Source organism: Plectropomus leopardus, chromosome 13 (genome assembly GCF_008729295.1).
Source record: "Plectropomus leopardus isolate mb chromosome 13, YSFRI_Pleo_2.0, whole genome shotgun sequence".
NCBI classification, from domain to species: Eukaryota; Metazoa; Chordata; class Actinopteri; order Perciformes; family Serranidae; genus Plectropomus; species Plectropomus leopardus.
In genome coordinates this window covers 4435222-4454700 of record NC_056475.1, presented here as the reverse complement: position 1 = coordinate 4454700, position 19479 = coordinate 4435222, and the positions used below count along the sequence as shown (strand labels likewise).

At 40.8% G+C, this 19479-nt stretch overlaps 1 protein-coding gene across 1 annotated transcript in view; it reads right to left on the bottom strand.

The window, feature by feature from the left end:
- Positions 1-10456: 10456 nt before the first annotated feature.
- Positions 10457-19479, bottom strand: part of cxadr (CXADR Ig-like cell adhesion molecule) — a 53071-nt gene continuing 44048 nt past the window's right edge. The window contains exons 4-7 of the mRNA XM_042499269.1: positions 15480-15635; positions 15245-15367; positions 13267-13405; positions 10457-11144 (exon numbers count right to left, since the gene is read on the bottom strand). Coding sequence (XP_042355203.1) covers positions 10862-11144; positions 13267-13405; positions 15245-15367; positions 15480-15635 — 701 coding nt within the window. The 3' untranslated portion in view covers positions 10457-10861. The remainder of the gene's footprint in view (positions 11145-13266; positions 13406-15244; positions 15368-15479; positions 15636-19479) is intronic.

The window sequence follows — 19479 nt, the reverse complement described above, 5'->3', positions numbered from 1 at the left end:
TGCGACGCCAAAAGCCATCTTTTGCACTCACATGAAACACCACTGTACGGCGTTGTATGAGAACACCGAGAGGTCCAGTCTCGGTAGGACGGCGCCAGGCTGAAAGCTGCCGGTTATGATGTAATATAAGGAGAATTAGGGCGCCTAAAAGGTGGGCGGGACCAAAAAACCTCGTATCCAGTGTTTGCCTCTCTTCCGAATGTTTTTTTTTTCCACCACCTTTCCCTGTGCCTGTTTTGCCTAATCCTAAACATATGTGCCAGCATTTGTGTCTGTTGACGTCCCGGTGTTGGTTGCCGTGTGCTTTTGTTGTCTGAACATGAACACGTGCAGCGTCAGCCCACCATGTGCATTTGGTAGCACCATCTCAAAACGTCAGCAGCAGATGCAGACGGATATCTAAAACATATTAAATAGATGTGGAAGTCCACTGCAAAGCAGCAACATGTGACGAGTCGGGATGAGAACGCGTTTGAAAGATTCAAGAGGAAAACGGCGGGGGGCCCAGAATTTGGAGCTACACGCCTAAACCTCCATGTTTTCTCGCCTCTCTCCTCCAGCGACATAATGAAACAAGTCGAGGAGCAACTCTGGTGACGTTAATTTCCCCCACACGCGGGGTGTCTCCTGTGGTACGGAGCTAAGTGCTGCTCTCTCCTTCTCGCTTGCGCTACACGCAACGTTTCCACCAGTGAATAAAATGTCACATCCGCTGACGAGCGTCACCTCACCGAGCCACGAGGCTCAGTGCCACCAGAGAGAGCGGGATCTCGATCTAACATGATGTTCTCAGACTGAGTATAATCTCAGCATGCTGCTCCTCACTCCTCCCTGGGGCACGGAGGGGAAGGTCATCCATCAAAAGTCACAGATTAGTCATAGAAATGTGAGCGTGGGGTCGGCATGGTGACCCAAAAGGATGCTGGGATGCAGTCGGCGTAGAGGTCGGACCTTAATAGATGACTCTGTATCGACCAAAGAGAAGGAGGTGGGGAGGACTGTCGGATGCTCTCCTCCTCCCAGACGAGGAAGACTGACAAATGAGTGCAAAGCAGCTGGGTAAGCCTCCCGAGGAGTCTGCAGGCGGAGCAGACGGAGGGGGATGATTGGCTCAGGTTCGGGCTCCCTCTCTCCGCCGCCGTCCCCAGCCGCGACGCGCAGGTTGTTCAAGGCGACATACGGTTGAGTGCCGTGAGTGTCTGCATGGTGACACATTGATGTTGTGCCTCCTCCTCCGATTCCTTTTCATTCCACATGGCACAATGACTGTGCATTTAAAGTTCAGACTGTCAGCTTTAATTTAACAGTCGTCTCAGACAGGCTGGTCGCGTTGCTCAAATAAAGCACATCATTTATTTACTGACTTCCCCTCCCACATGGGTGATATTAATATCATGAACATTAAAGGGCGACTTCACTTCAAATGTTTCCATGTTTTGTGTCTCAGTGACTAATAAGAGGAACAATTTATTAAACTGGTCCAGTTCTGAGTGAAAGGGCTGCAATAATGCAACCACACACAATTTAAGTCCCTGAAAGTGTTTGTTTTTGCCACTAGGCGGGTTTCCATTACAGATTTGAGTAAAACTTAAGTGATATTTTCGAAAATGTCGAGAAAACACAATTGTGAGATGACTACGTTTCTGCTGAGGGGTGTTATGTGACTTCTTCTCGTGATAACATTACAAGAAGCATGGTGATGTTTAAAACATTAGCAGCTTTATTTCTATTGCAGCAACCAAACTAGCTGTCATTATTTACAATCCAAGGCCACGTAGGCGTGTTATGGGAGCGATAATGGAAAGGCGAGCCATGTATGAAGGTTTCTGGGAGGTAATAGTCCACGATTTCACAGAAGAATTGTGGATTCAAAACTTTTGGATGATCCGCTCAACTTTTGAAGAGTTACATGCTGCAGTAACAGCTCTTGTAGCGCCTGCTGCATCATGAGGGAGCCAGCTCCTATCGACAAGCACACAGCCATAGCATCATGTGACTTATATAATAAAAAAAATTTTCCATAGCAGTTTTGCAAAATGTGACTTTTTCACCTGAAATATCACCTCAGGAGAGCGTAAAAACCTTTTTGCGATAAATGCGTTTGTGTGCAATTTTTTTGTGACTTCTTTGTAGTAAATCCTCTCTTACTTGAGGTATTTTTTGTGAAATTGTTCATTGTCTGTCATGTTTTTGATTTAAAATTAAGCCAATTTGCTCAGGTTACAAAGGATTAAACAACTAGGATCTCTTAAAGGGTCGACATCTGTTGGGATTCTTCCATAATGTTGTCAGACACTTATATTAACGATCTGAGTCGGGTGTGAAAATGTATAATTGTCCTGAGAGGTTACATTGTAACCTGTTTCACTGCAGCTTTCTTGCTAAAAATTGAACCAATTTAAAAAATGTTGTTCCCATTAGTCACCTAGACACAAAAACATAAGAAAATAGTCTAGGTTTAAAAACACCAAAGTTACCCTTTAAAGCATGCTGAATTCAAAACCCAAATGCAGAACTTCAGAGTTTTTTAAGGTTACTCTACACTCGACTCGACTGTACACTTGAACATAATCTGCATCCGTCTAAATACTACAGCGACTAAAACAAGAGGGACCAGGTCCAAAAATGGCTGCTCCTCAGTCAATTATCCGACGTAGCTGTAAAAGCTCACATTCACATCATAATCTGTGTCATTTTACATCCAGAGAGCTCAGAGCGTCGAGCCAAAATGTTAATGTACTGCTGTGCTGATGGAGCTCGCTCTTCATGCATATGCATACTCCCTCTTTCCTACCCAGAATTCCCCCTGCAACCCTCTCCACAACCTGACTGAGGTTTCTAAAAACGGCAGGAAGCTTAACGTCTGTGACAGCAGACGTCACGCCGGAGGAGAGCGACTTTGATGAGACCCGTGCTTTTGGAGGCCTCTTTTGTTAGCGAGGAGCGAATCACGCTTTACAAGATAAATCATCCCGCTAGCAGCCGGCTTAGACTGTGTACAACCAGATAAGGTTGCCAAGGAAACCCTCCTGGAGAACCAATGAGCTTTTTTTGCCATACCAACCTCCTTGATCTGCGCAAACAATTAATACCTTACCCAGGCAGCAGGGAGGGGGCCGGGGAAGTGGGAGGCAGGCACAAATCCCCAGGTGCTTAGCACAACAACACTCGCTCTCCTCAGCTCTGTGAATGAGGACATGTGAAAAAATAATGTCACAAATGGATATTTGGCTGGAAGACACTGAGGGATGATGTATGACTCATTGTGCATTAATTCAATGAGAACAGCCTTTAGTCCAGTTAAACTTAACTTATGGCCTGTGGGCGAAATCTGGCCCTCGATAGTGTGCCAGGTGGCCACCAACCATTTTGTAATGCACCATAAAAATAAAGTGATCCACACTGGGAATTGTTTTTGTACTTTTACAATACATTAAGTGGCAGAGTGTATAACACAGCATCAAAATAGAGCTTGTTTATAAAAAAAGTGACAGTGGAGGATCCCCCACACCCCCAAACAGAGGTCTTACATAAGCCCCTAATGTCCTAAAATCCAAGAAATGTCCCAAAATCTGAGAAATGACCTAAAGTCCAACAAATGTCCTAAATCTTCAAAATGTCCTGAAATCTTAGAAACCTGCTAAAATACCAGAAATGTCCTAATCTCCTTGAAAATGTCCTAAAATCTGAGAAATGTCCTAAATTCCAAGAAATGTCCTAAAATCCTAGAAATGTCCTAAAATCTGAGAAATTAGCTAAAACCCTAGAAATTTCCTAAAATCCTGGAAATGTCCTGAAATCTTAGAAATATCTTTAAGTGGTAGAAATGTCCTAAAATCTTGGAAACATGTATGGAGATGCTGCTATTGGCCCCTGGCCTGCTTTTATTTTGGCCCCGAGCAAGCTGAGGATTTCAGCTTTGGTCCATAAATCTGATCTGCACGTGTTCAGCGTCTCACATCTCTAATGTCCTTTTAATGAATGTTTTGAATGCATGGCCATAAAATGCCATTATGTCTCGACACGTCCATTTGTAGGACATCTGTGATGGTGCAGGTATCACTGCATCTGGACATTAGGGAGCCCTGATGTGCAGAGCTGCAGGAGAGCCATTAGGACCCGCGAGGGACTTGGACGAGCTATAGATCAGTGCTCTGGGGCCCCTATTTATTACTGACATCCAATTACAGCAATGGACGTCCTCTTAGCGCTGCTACTAAGTGCTTTAGTCCTTTTATTGACTACCTGTCAGCAGCCTGCACACAGCGGAGCTATTGGCTAATAATCAGCTATCGATCGGTCCGCATGTCACCAGCATGTTGTTGAGTGTATAAAACCGAGATTTAGACTCAAGTCACAAATTTGACGACTTTTGACAAGAGCTGTAATGAATGAGTAATACTTCAGTACAGTTTTTTTAATGAGTGTATCTGTACTTTACTTGAGACAAATGAAGGGACGGGAGAAAAGAAAGACTTTAATTTCTTTAAGTTGGGAAAAATACCTGTTTGTTTTTTATATATTTAGGCTTAGTATTTAAGGTGTACGTAGTTTACCTTTTGCACGCTTGCTTTTTTATTTATTTATTTACATTGGATCCCCATTAGTTGTTACCATAGCAACAACTATTCTTCCTGGGGTCCACACAAACAAGACAAGACATACAAGATAAATCAAATATACATTAGTAATTAAAAACATAAAGAAAAAATATAATCACAACAAACCAGGAGCTAAAATAATAAAAAACAAAAAATAAGATATTCTCAGGATTTTTGTCATATTGTCAAGAATATCGTTAAACATCCTGAAACATTGCGATGTTATTTTACGGACATATCGCCGGAAGTGTGAGGTGGGCGACAGTGGTTAACATTGAAAGATGTAACAGCAACATGTGCGTCCTTCAGTCATTAACTTTCACACCATTCAGCATACTTAATTAGAAAGCTAATTTTGTACAACTTTGATTAGCGCTGGCTCGCAATGAAACTAATTACCCACCACATTAACTGAAGGGGGAAATTGGCTATAATTGAAAAAAGATGTTGTTGACACAAATGCTGCGGACAATACAGTGCAGCGCGGGGATCAGGATGAGTCAATAAGAAGCCTACAGGTCGCCGGTCGGGTCACAAACCTCTGCATGCTGACGCTGAATGGTGGAGAGACGGCAGGCGGCGATTGTGCCTGTCTGTTTAATTGATTAATTACAGTCATTAAGTGGTTAGAAAGTCACCTCACCTGGTGTAAAGGGGGAGGAATTCAGCGGCTGATTAAAATTAATCACAGTCAGAGAGCAGCAGGAAGCCGAGTCCCCCGGGAACACGCGCCACTGGAGACGAGACAAATTGAGTTTTTAGTCAAGCTGCTGCTTCTGTAAACAAATAAACAATCCCTTTTTCTTAATTTCATGGACTTTTATTATTCAAAAATACAGCACAAAAAGTACACACAAAAAAAAAGAAAAAAAAAAAGGTTTTCACACAGTGTGCAAACCTCAAAGGAGATCTCCATACAATATTAGTACGCTGATTTCATAGCTACAGTTAATATTGTTAGTAATTAATGAGCACGGAGAGAGACAGGAGCGGCTCCCTCTGAGCTCTACAGTTTGTCAGCAGGTGAAATTCTACAGGGGCCCGTCATGACAGCAAACTCCTTCATGTACAATACACAAGCTCCCACACACACACACACGCACACACACACACACACACACACGCGCACTGGTGTTTAACAGGAAGTGACAGATGTGATTTCTTTGTCCGGGCAGCCCCGGCTCGGTCTCACTTTCCTAGATGTTAGAAAATAGGTGCGACATCAAATCTACCAGGAGGCCGAGGTGTTGCTACGACCTCCGATCAGATCTCACACAAACACAAACAACAGAGCGCCCCAGGAATGAGTCCGAAAATGTGGAAATGACTTCGTATTTCAGCATCTCCGGTGTCCTCATCTCAAAGTCAATGAATTTTTTTTTTTTGGGTAAGATGCCCTAAAATAAGGTCACGCAAGCTAAAGAGACTTTAGCTTTTGTTCTACAACAAAAACAGTTTGATTAATACCCCACTGATGAACTAGGAAGCTTTTGTTTGTTGAGAAATCCAATCTGACGCTTTTTATCGTTTATCGTTTGAGGAAACAGCGTTCTAATCAGGGCTCCCTCACATTTTCACAGAAAATTTCAATACATTTCCATTATTTTTTGAAGGACTTATGCTAAAAATTTCGTGTACGTGATCGTAAACAAAACATCTCACATCGACACGTTAGAGATGCGTTACATTGACAGCTACAGAAAATAAATTTGCCGTCGTTATTTTAGGTACCTTTGGAAGATTACGGTCACAATTTCTTCTCATACAACAGAATTCCATGACTTTTCCAAAACTCTCAGTGATTTTTACCAATAACATGACTTTTCCAGGCATGGAAAAATGTGACAGTGAAATTCCATGAACCCTGTCTATTTCTACATGAATTAACGAACAGTCAAAGTGAAGATGGATGACAGAAAATGGATAACCAAACGGTACATTTCAACAGCGCCCCCAATTTAATGGTCCAGTTTGCGCTCCGGCACTCAAAATGAGTGTTTCTGAACGCACCCAAAACATGTAGGTATCAAATATTTGTCTACGGAGCTTTTTTTATCTACAGTAATCCAAAATACCATGAAAAAATCCCATATGCTTTTAGACGAGGGCACCAGGGCGACGCTAACTTCCATTTGGCATACAGAAAAATGTCATCTGGGACACTCTATGCTGGAAATTTCCAATCATACCAGGGAGCATTTACACTGTACTGACACGACCTGCAGCGCCCCTCCTCTTCTGTTTTGACAGCACGGCAGAGCATCACATATACATACAAACATCATCTTTAAATCATTCAACTGTGTTGTGATTAGATACTTCGACAGGATATTTATACAAACAGCCAGAATCATTAGTGTTATTTCTTTAAAAAAAAAAAAAAAAAAAGCACATCAATTTACGTCATCTTAAATAAAATAAAAAAAGTTTTGGAATACAAAATCAAAGCTTTAAGTCAATGATGAAAAATTTTGTTAAAGGGACAGTTCACACAAAAAAATGTTTTTTTTTTTTTTTTTTTACCTGTAGTGCTAATTATCAATCTAGATTTTATGGTGTGAGTTGCCAGATGTTGAGATATCGGCTGTACAGATGTCCAAAATGATAGCGCTAGATGCCACGTAGCTTGTGGTGCTTAAAGTGACAATCCCCCAGAAAACAAAACAAACAAAAAATATATATAAATATAGGGAATTCAAAAAAAAAAAAAAAAAAAAAAAAAAAAAGAAATCAAACAATAAATATAGGGGAAAAAAATAAAAAAAAACTAGAAAAAAAATTCTTTTGGAAAAATTTAAAAATCATCATGGATCAATCACACAAACATTGCTCCACCTTAAAAAAAGCAGTACAATTTAAAAGTAGTTTTCCTCTTAAAATACATAAACATAACTGCAGGTTATTACTGGTAAACATGAAGACAGACGTGGAACACGAGGAGAAAACAGAAGCGTATGAAATGAAAAACCAAAGTGTCACACGCATCAACGCATATTAGAGCTACGTTACATCGACGGCTTCAGAAAATAATTTTGCAGTTATAGAGGATTACTGAAACACTGACTAACTTTTCCAACACTTTCAAGGATATTCCATAACTTTTCCAGGTCTGGTAAATGTGACTGTTAAATTCGATGACTTTTCAAGGTTTTCCATGACCTTGGCAACTCTGGTTCCTACATGAAACTGCTCACAACCAGGTCTGTGGATCATTTTGAGTAAGCAGGTCATGATTTCATGAAACTGACATCGTTTGAGTTTTTCAAATGTGTTTTTTTTCTGCTCTGAGTTTCTTTATGTTGGAGAGAAGGCAGACATCTCTGCGGCCGATAACTCACAACCAAATGTTATAAACAGCACTACAGGCGAGAGAAAAAATATGTATTTTTGGTTTTCTGCATGAACTGTCCCTTTAAGCTGTGGGGAGATTAGCATGAGTTGAGTGGGTGTGGGAAATCCTCGACTTGACCTGATCGAGGCAACAGAAAACAATCAATATTCACTGATTATGATTTTGATCTGGCGGCTGTGGGCTATGATTCGGGATGATGTCACAGCACACACTGGCGGACGTGCTACGACAAACCTCAACCGGGGAAACAAGGCACAATAGAAGTTATCAGAATCCAGCTGTGAGGGCTGAGCAGAGGTGCACTGAGGAGAGGTGTGTAAGGCTGCAATAAGGAAGAGAATAAGGCGTCGGAGAAAAACAAAACAAAACAAAAAACACTCCAAGTATTCGTACTGTTTTAGCAGACACAATGAGACGTTGGGTTTCTCAATGTTGGAAGAACGGCGTATTTTAAGAGCAGAATAACCCACAACCTGTGAGGTCTTAAGAGTAAATTTGTTGATGGTCGCTCGACATTTTTGAGAAGTCTCACCCGACAGAAATTAAAGAGCAGCACGATGTTTTTGTGAAGCATTTAAAGCAGTGTAAGTTTTCCTTGTGCTTCATTAAAAACTGCCTTTTACAGGTCTTTAAATCTTTGAATCCTGAGCAAAAAGGTAATTCTCTTCAAAAACATGGGAAAATGCAATGAGCAAATTTAAAGAAATTTGTAAAAGGTGGCAAGGACTTGAAAATTAATGTTAAAAAAAGGAGAGAAATACAGATTTTTTGTGTGTGGAAAAATGTCCAGAAACTATAAATATGATTGTTAGAATTATACATTCAAAACATGTTACAGAATATATAATATTTTTTCTATTTTTAGTACTTTTTCAGGTTATTTCCTTGTTTGTTTGCTTATTTTTGGGTAATTTTCTTGTAAATCTTTACTAATTTCTTCAGCCACTGTCCTGCTGCTTCTGACTTTGAATGCAGGTCGACATCAATCTGGATTGAAAACTCCTATCTCCACATCAACGGTCTGGAGCTGTCAATCGCACTGCACCACAAAACATGACGCCCACGACATGACAAAACTCTCCCGCTGTGGGACATAAAAAGAAAAGTGTCGAGCAAAACTTTTTTCTATCAAAAGTACATCATTTCTGTCGAGTGAGACTCATCCAGTGTTGAGTGCACGAGCATAAATTAGGCTTAAGACTGACTGAAAGAACATTTATAATATCCAGCACTGAGAGACGGCAGTGAACTTAAACTAAAGGTGGTTGTAAAGTGAAGAGAGAAGTATAATACAGCTTTCTAAGGCTTTTCTCATTTCTTCCTCTTTGTGTGCCAGACTTCACATTCTTCATTAAAAAGTCCAATTAACGCCACAGAGGGTTTCATATTGACCACAGAGAGAAGGTTAATCAAGATATTGGCTCCTCGTAATGCGACTGCAAATAAGGAGGATTACGTATGCTGGACATCTGAGCGGGAGCGGGGGACACAACAGATGATGAGTTAAGACTGTGTGTGTGTTTGGGGAGCGTTCTGGTGGTCACGGGGTGAGGGGCCTGCGGACAGTCAAACACAATCAAAGCTGATTGCTCGGTGAACCCTGATGTCCAGCTGCCCCCTTTATTTCCCCAATAACTCCTTTTTTTATTGTTTTTTTTTTTAGCTCAGTCAAAAAGCAATAATCCACCCAATCATGAGATGTTTTGGTCTGAACCTCCCCCTCACCACCAGCCAATCGTGTCCAATTTAACCCCCCCGCGCCCAAACCCAGACTGGACAACTCAAAGAGAGCTTCAACGGCAAACGGTTGACCTAAATAGACATTTTTCAGCCTGGTTGAAGGATGAATTAAAGTCTGTTTCTTCTAAAAAATCTGCCTTTCAACCCCCCCCCCCCCCCAAAAAATCTCATTTAACGATAAATTTATGGGATTAAAAATGTGCCTGACAAATGATCATACTGTTATGTAGGCATCCAAAGACCATAAATGAACTATACATTTCCCAAACTCCCGTTCACAAACACACACTTATATTCACACACACACATACAGCTGCAGTTTTGTACATACATGCATGCATACAGCTGTACAGCGGGCCAACTACACTGTCAAACCTGACACGTTGATCTTACTTTAAAAAAATCTAGAAACCGGATTTTCTTCAAAACATTTTTTTAAAAAAGTAAATATGTCTTAAGTAAAGTAAGAGAAAGATTTAGTCGAAATATTTATTTTTCTTTTGAATGATTATTTCATAAGTGGATTTGTTATGATTATTGTTGGTATGATTATTTCATTTGTTTCCACAAACACCGGCTTGTCTTGTCACTCTGCAGCAAAAATGTCCCTACTAACGACTGCTTGACTTGGAGTGATCTCAGTCGACTAAGGGGGTCCGACTGATAATTTGATCTCCAACTTTAAAGGGGCAGCACAAATAAAAAAACAACTTAAGGTAATTAGTTCCCTACATTTAAAAAAAAAAACTAAGATCAACTTCACATTTTACAGTGTACTGGCCTGGATTTGTTTTGTATCTCTACAGCGAGGGCCATCTATGTTTAAAAAACATGCATTCACTTATGTACAATATAATTTGTATATTGACCATTCCACGTTATATCCACACCAATTTTCAGTGAGAAAGTCCAGGAAGTAAAATTTTTTTTTTTTTTTGTTTTTTCGTATTTGATAAAAAGTCAATGTGCTCTGTTGTGATTCCAGTACAATATCTCTTCTCAGCACCACAGCAGAGCCAGGTCTTCATCAGAGGACAAAAATCCCGTTTGTACTTAACCAAGAGCTAAAAGTCGGGCGAGTCGGCACCACCCAGCTCTTGCTCCACCTTCATTGGCTTGTGTCCTCCGTTCCCTCCTCCTCCTTGTCCCTTCTCCAGAAGGGGACGGGCTAGACGATAGAGCCGTCCCTGTTTTGGGCAGGGATCATGACTGGGACGCCCCCCATGCGGCTGATGTTGGGGCCTGCCACCCTAGGAGCGTTGGGCGGGGGCAGAGGGGCGTGGCTCGGAGGCCTATCGTACTCCTCTGATGAGGGGATCTTGTCGTACTGCGGCTTCAGGGCGTACTCATGCAGGTTAGAGGGCGACATGGAGCCCAGGGACGAGCGCTGGCTGCCCACGGTGAAGCTGCGCGCCGTCGAGACGCGACTCTTAGGAGGCGGCACGTCCTCTCTGAGAGGAAACAGAGACGGCAGCGTGTTTAGACATTAAGGCGAGTTTATTTGTATAACACATTTCATCCTCAGGGTGATTCAAATGCTTTACATGAAACATCAAACACATCAATACAAAGTGCAAAAGAGACAAATTATAAAGGGACATGAAAATGGAGTTAAAACATTAAAGTCATTAAAGTAGCAGTGTGTAGGATTTAGTGATATGGTTTTAGAATAATCACAATATTTTCATGCTATATTGCGATACATGATTTATATCTTGATATTCTGAAGTCTCCTCTAATCTACTGTAAACTACTAAAATACAAAATTCACTTAAGTTGAAAATAAAATAGCTGCTGCCATGAAAAAAGTTACATGAACTTCTGTTATAATTAAATTTAATAAAATACTGCTATAATGTTTGATTGTTTCGGTGCCGTGCATTGTATAGACGCCCCCTTAGGCCGCGGGGACGGTCACAAAGCGTTATCAGATGATGTAAACTAAATGAAAGATATAGAATAATATGAAACAATAGACATTTTTTATCGTCAGACAATATATTTTGTCATATCTACTCTCTCAGTGCTGGACAAATTTAAAAAAATTGTGATCAAAAAAGAGAGTTCCAGAGTTTCCTTTTGAGAGTTGCAGCAGTTTTATGGGAGTGTCGTCCAGATTTATGGCGCATAAAACTGAACGCTTCTGTTTACAAGATTCACTTTTATTAACTCACCTGAGAGTCAATTCAGAGAAACTGATTATGGAAAATGATTTTCTAAGGCGCTACAGACCATAATGAAGCTTGATGAGACACAGGTATAAAAGTCTGGCAGTTGTGGCCCACAGTGAGGAAAACAATGAATACTTAAGGAGTCTGCATGAGTCATTTCAGGAGCGAAACATGATTTGACTCAGTAAAGAGGGACAAATAATTGGAGCCGGCCCATTTGATTGGTCGGAGCAGTGTCTGCACCGCTCAGCCACGCTGACTGTGTAATAGCCTGTAGAGATTGAGCTGAGCAACCAAGTACAGCGATGCCCTCTACTCCCTCTGCCACCACATTAACAACTAATAAGCAGCAATAATCCAGTTAAATGCTCAATCAAACTGAGCCTGAGGGGCCAGAGCTTGTTTGGGCCGTAGCTTCATGCTGTGGTGTTTCAGCGAATGTGTGTGTCTGTGTAGACGAGACAGGACCAGCGGTCTAATCCTCTTTGTCCTACAGCGCGAGTGTCACATTGTGGTCTTAGACAGATTCAGTCCGCAGCAGAGTGATAGTAAGCCCAGGGGTTGTACTGAGCCCGTGGGCCGGATGGAGAGTTGGATGGCAGACACACACATTCGCTGAAACACCACAGCATGAAGCTACGGCCCAAGGGTAGGTGGTTGTGGAGGGCGGGTGGAGGGGCAGCCTGCAGCAGACATGACACAGGATCCACAGAGCAAACAAAGCTTTCAAACTGATTACCACAGCTGTTTATTTGAGGAGGGGTAAAAAAAGAAAAACGCTGATGGAGAAAAACCATTTTCATGGTTGTTGGGGCTGTCGGAGACGTGTCGGTGTGTGCGCATGTGTGTGCCTGTGGATCTGAAATGACCATGGGTCATACGACATGGGGAGCTGAGAGTAATAATCACACGTAAAATGTGGCATTTTTTGGCGCCTACATTTTATCGAGCATTATAAAACCTGAGAAACATTTCTCATTATATGGCAAAGACTACACAGTGTCACAAAAGCCATCAAATGGGAGCTTCGGGTATCTCTGAGCCTGTTAACCCACGATATTAAAGAAGTATTTCACCGATATAAAGAAGGTACTCAAATAAAACTAGGCCGAATCTGCAGTAGAGAGACACAAATACTACATGACCAGAGAAAACACAGGAAAAAGACACTTCTGCTTAAGAGGTAGATAGGGTTCCTACAGACAGGAACAAGGACTTTCAAGTACTTTTTTAACCCCTTACTTTTATTTTCACTGATGAAATTGTTTTCAGAAGTGTTTAAATTTGTAAACGGAACCTAAAATTGCTAAGTGCTGACGCCGCTCTGTTTATACCTGGTATACACGTATGTTATTATCACGTGTAAACAGGGCCTGTGAGCCGAGGGCCGCTGATGTTTTACCTGATTTCGTTGCAGATCTCCTTCTCGTACTTCTTCCTGTGACGGGCGCGGCAGCAGCAGAAGAGGATGATGGCGATGATGATGAGGAACAGGAGAACAGCGATTATGGCTCCTGCGATGATGCCTGCAGTGTTTGGGGCTGAACAACACAAGGAGGGGGTGGTTTGGTTTGGTTAATGTAATTTGGGTAGCAATGATTTTAATATAAGTAACAGCTGCATATCATCATCATCATCATCATCATCAAAACATTGTTTATTCATTGAAAACTCACTGAGCACAAAGGTCTTTCACAACAGTACTGAATTCACATTCAGTGGGCTAGAAGGATGTATACTATATGATTGCAATCACAATAAAATGATGAAGAAGTCCATAAAAACAAATAATTAGCAGCAATGTCTGTCAAGGCTTATAAACAGCAATAAAACAATAAAAAGACAAAAAAGTAAATATACTAAATACTATACTAACTAATAAATAGAAAATGGGATGGTGCAATGATGTATTTATTTAAATCCTTTTTACACATAGCAAGATGTATCGAGTGGACTGAAATAGCAATTGATTTTACTATTATTTTAGTAGGCTACCAAAAGTTGAATTTGTAATATTTACAATTTATATAATAATTTTAAAAAATGAAGATAATTGGCATCCTTGTATTGATACAATATTGCCATGTAAAAATATTTTTCCCCCACCCCTGTAAATACATGGTGCAGGATTATTTTCTGGGGCAAAGTGGCGCTTTGACTGTAGCTTTTGGTGCTCATGATTCATAACAAGTGAGTAATTATTCCTCTTTTAGAATCTAGCACCTTTTTCTCAGCTTATCACACTGAAAATGGTTAAATATTTCTTAAGTACAATTACTAGTATCAGTTGAGAGATCCTTCTACCACTAAAACCCAAATTAAATTTTCAGCATCTGCACAGCCACAGGCTTCTGTCTGATGTAAATTTCATCATCTGCTGACTGCATGTGTGTATGCCGAGACCAGATCTAATGTAAACAGAGCTGTGGTCTGTTCTGGAGTATATCCGCCCCGAAGGACGATTCCGAAACAGACGCTGGGTCAAAGAGGAGTGTCGGGGAAAGAATGAGCACCTCTGGCACATTTTGTAGCTTATAAGCACATTAACAAAAAGTGGTCCTGCGCTGGATAAACAGTGCTCAAAAACGAGCGCAAACAAGGAATAAAAACAACTGATTAGAACAGAACAGGAGTAGGATTAGATAATCATTTTGTTTACTTCTGCTCCATTTCAGACATGAAATGTAACTCAATGTTGCTTATTGAAAATTTGTTTTATATGTTTACTATTATTGTTTTTTCTTCTTCTGCATAGTACTTGATTTATTTTCTTCTGTGTGGAATAAAGTATATTCAATTCAACTCAATACTTTTACTCATTTTCAAACAGCATTTTACAGTGAAAACTATCTCCATACACAGAGGAATTGCAGTAGTGTTTCATAATCCATCCATCCATATCGACACGCCTGAAAATAACCATCACATTAGCGTTCTCGTACACTGGGTATGCGTGTAAACAGGATACAGAGTGCAGTCAGAGTAGATTTTCAAACCATTTTTAATAATCTTTTATCTTTGCACCTCTTGTCTTAACTTTTGCTATTTTTAATTATTATTTTCTAAAATAAATAAAAGTTAATTAATTTTACCTTTTATTTCGTATCGCTTTACTATTTTATTGTGAATCTGTATCCTTTATTATGTTTCATGTTTTATTGCTTTTGAATTGAACTTTAGAGTTCCCGGTTGTATAAAATGTGCTATACAAATAAAGCTGTCTTGCCTGTATAAAGTACTTCAAACTGTACTGCAAAAATATAGGTTTACTAGACTTTTTTATCAGCCAGCTGACCATCAGCCAGCAGAGCAACAGGTTTAAACATGAAACAGGCTGAATGCAGGTCGGTGCATCAAGGTGAAGTTAGTCGGGTACTCACGAGGCGTCACGCTGAGCTGTAGTATACATTCCTCAGTGCCAACACGGTTGGTGGCGGTGCAGCGGTAGGTGCCAGATGCGCTGGCAGATGCGTTCCTCACGTTAATGGTGCCTGCCAGTGGATCTGCAGTGAGGGCAGAGAACACATCAATGAAGAGATGACAGTGTTAAACAGACAGAGAAGCTGTGTGTGGAACGTGGAGACGCATTTGTTTGGGTGTGAGAGGGTCCATTACCCATCACGGCGCTGCTGGGCAGCAGCTTGTTGTCGCTGGTCTTCTCCCAGCTGTACTGCAGGGGGTTGGTGCCCTCGTTAGATTTGCACCTCAGCACAATGTCTTTGCCTTCCTGCGTGGGGCCTTCGGCGTAGCACCTGGGCTTGGACGGCTTCACTGTGGAGAGAACAGAGGGAAGTGATTGAGAGAGGTGAAAAATAACAGACACGACCTGGTGGCCACATTAGCTTGAAACAAAACAGTCATCCCGCCTACAAAAGTGGTATTTTTCATGTTTTATGTTCCTGCACTTTAAGTCAAGATAGATTTAAGACTTTTCAAGACTTTTTTAATGCCACCCACAATTAAGTTTAAGGACAATTTTGCCCATGTGTTTATTGTGACATGGCTCTTTGTCCAGTGAAAAAGTTATCTACGTCAAATGTTGAAAAAAACGCTCCATTTTAGAGTGGAACATTTGCAACACAATGATTATATTATATTATCATTAAAGTATCTATTTGATTTACCAACAAAAGTGGGAAATGTCTGCAATTTTTGGCAGGTTTTCTGGGTGATTTTGTGTTTCTCGATCTGCGTGTGAGATTCCATTATTAAGAGATTATTTTGTGAGACTTTTAAATTGTGTAACAAAAAAAATGTTGCCAATTATTCATTTATATTTTTTACAATGCAAAGTCAGAAAACAACGATTCATAAAATCTCACTTCCCATGTCTGAGCATTTTTAAGACTTTGAAAGACTAACTTGAGCAAATTTTTAATACCAATTAAGGCCTTATTTTTAGATGAATGAACTCAATGCCTTTTAAGACTTTTCAAGGATCCGCGGGAACCGTGTGTGTGTGTGTTTTGTGTATTCCTAAAGTTCACCTCCTCCCTTGCTCATAGCAGCAGTCATCAGTTTAATGAGAGCAGTAATCAGAGTAATTGATACAGCTGCTGTCATTACAGGAGCTGTCACTCAGGATAATCGCAAGGAAGAGGGGAGCCGCTTGCCATTGGACACAAAAAACACACACGTAGCATTCAGGGTTAACCCTTTCAAACCTGGATCAACATCAGTTTTCTTGTGCTGTGCTCAGATGCCTTTTACAAACTGTTTAACCTTTGGAAACCAGAGCAAAATGGTTTGATTTCTTTTAAAACATGGGCTGAAAGGCAGTGAGCAACTTGTCTCACACATTGCAAGAAATTGGTAAAAGGTGACAGAAAAAAAAGACCTGAAAAGTAGTTATTTAAAAAGGGGAAAAAAACTAGGAAATATGTCCAGAAAACCATATTCATTGTTACTATTATATTAGAATATATTAAAAATGTCTAAATATATATTTTTTTAATTGTAAGAAGTTTTTTTAAAACTTATTCATAATTAATAGGACAGCATTAGTGTAAAAGTGGGGAGAGAGAGGGGATGACATGCAGGAGGTTGGAATTGAACCTGCGGCTGCAGCAGCAAGGACACAGCCTCAGCACATGGGGCGCCCGCTCTACCAAGTGAACTACAGGACACTCCTGTTTTCAGCACTTTTTTGGGGGTCATTTTTTTATGTGTGAGTGTGTATGGTTGTTTTTTTTTTTTTAAATGTTTTTGTTTTTTTTTTTTCAAGTTATTTCCTTGCAATTAAAAAAAACTAATTTCCTGCTCATTTTTGGGCCATGCCATGTTAAGATGCTCATTGCCTTCTCCCATATTTTTGCAAGAAATCAAACCAATTTGCTCTGGTTTCAAAGGGTTACGGATGGAGGCAAAGCTTTCTGTAATGAAGCCGAACACGAGCAAACACTCCTCGGTCAGTCAGGGAGAGTGCTGCTGGCAGGGGACGAGATGAGGGGATTCGAAAACAAACAGAGCTTCAAATTAAAAGCAGACCAATGAAACCCAGACGTGCAGTCAGCCAGGCGAGGAGGGGAAAAGGGAGGGGGGAAACAGAGAAAGAGAGGTTATGTTCCTGAGGCCACAATCCAAGTCCGTGCTGTGTGTTCGCTGACAGAAAACTGACATCACGGTGTGGTAATAATGGGTTCTGTAACAACAAAACCCCGCAGTGGGGCTCTCCAGATCTGAACCAGGTGTCAGGCGGGAGGGGGAAGCTTAGCAGGCATAACCGTGAGGATTAACAGTAGACTGACAGTACTGAGTGCTCCTACTAATCTAATAAACACACAGGGGGTCAGCACGGAGGGGGCAAAACAGAGAGCTGGGGAGAGCAAAAATTAAGCGAGCGCTGATGGACAGATGGTGGAGTGATGGGGGCCGAGGCCGCGCAGCTCCTAACTCACCGGCCTGCTCTTTGCTGCACCTACCCACACATCCACACAGTAAATGTCAGAGAGCTATGACATTTTGAATGCATCTTTTAAAGGTGAAAGTCAACTCGACAGATCTGAGGGCTGTAACACACGGCTCCTCTTATTAGGACCGCTGTCCGATGAGCAGATTTATTTGTTTGAAAGATGAGGTCAAAGAGGAAGGTGACAGAGGCTGGAGGAGCACAGAGAGATAAAGGGCAGAGCGATACAGCTAACCTGGCGCTGTTAAACGAAACAATGAATTGAGATTTATGAGCCGCACAAGGCTATCCTGCGGACGAGATAAGAAGAGAGGAATTGCTAGATTGTGGTGCAGTTTGGAAGCGAACAACTTCAAGGAGTGACGACTGATTGTTGACTGATAAAGTGAAATAAAAGCGACTTGTGGGCTCTAAAGCCAGGCAGGAGGAATTATAGAGATTGGCTGTTGAGCTCTGCAGCGAGATGTGATGAGGATTGCCTGGTCAATCAGGAAAGCAATAGAGCTGTCCCTTGAAAGTCCTGGATTCAAATCATCTGTCGACTGAGATTGCTTCAAGACGAGCAGTCGTTTTTGTCTGTGCAGTGAATTTCTGAGGATGTTTTAGTCTACACATTTTGCTGCTGATTGAGTGGTCTTGACTTTCACACTACTCTTTGGTACAGAGAGCTGCGGACACACAGGCAGCGGCAGAGAGGAGGAAAGAGGAGTGACCTGCTTATGAGTCTTGAATTTCTGGCTAAGTCTCTGGCTTTGGTTTGATATCCAGTGTTGGCAAAAAATGTTTTGCACATTTTCGCTCCGTTGTAAGCGCAGATAGCTTGTTTACTATATTATGTGAATGCCGTTGTCCCACTGAACATCCTGCGGAGTCTGTTCAAATTTAAACTTTATATGGAAAACAAAACAAATCTTTGAAAATCCGCATTGAACAGCCAAATCCAACTTGACTGATATAATTCTGAGTCGGGTACAGCCCTAGAAAGCAGAGTGACATGATTGGCTGCAAACAGGGAATATTTGGTTAAAACAGATCAGTCTCACTGTTCATTGTTCAAGATTCAAGATTCAAGGTTTATTGTCATTCCAAAACATGAGGTTCACGAGAGAGAACGAAACTAAGTACTCAGGTCCCGGTAAGCAACAATAAAATAGGACACTAAAATATAAAACCAGCAGAAACAACAAATAAATGCAATAAAATAAAATAAAATTCTCTCTGTTAATGAAACTAAAATCCTGGCATTTGTTCCTGGTGTTCTTCACCAGGGTTTAGGAAAAAATAATTAACTGGAGTAACAGGTGAACTAGCTTTAAAAGTGACATGTTTTCTTTTTAAATGCAGCACAGAACTGATTTCTGTTGATGTGAAAAAGTGGTTCATGTGGATTTTAAAAAGTATGACAAATATTAGGAGAAGTACTCTAAGTGTTAAATATTTAAATTTTTATTTGGTGTGGTTGTAAGGTTAGAATGAGTGCTTAGGTGTGTTAGCCGGTCTGTCTGCCAGGCCAAAACATTCAACATAAAAGAAGCACTGCAAATATTAACATATTAAACTACAACAGTTTAAATGGTAAACATTATAACTGCTAAAGCATGTTTATGTTTCATGCCAAGCATGTCAAGTCAAGTCAGGTCAACTTTATTTATATAGCACGTTTAAAACAACCAGGTTGACCAAAGTGCTTTACAGGGCAGCATGTGC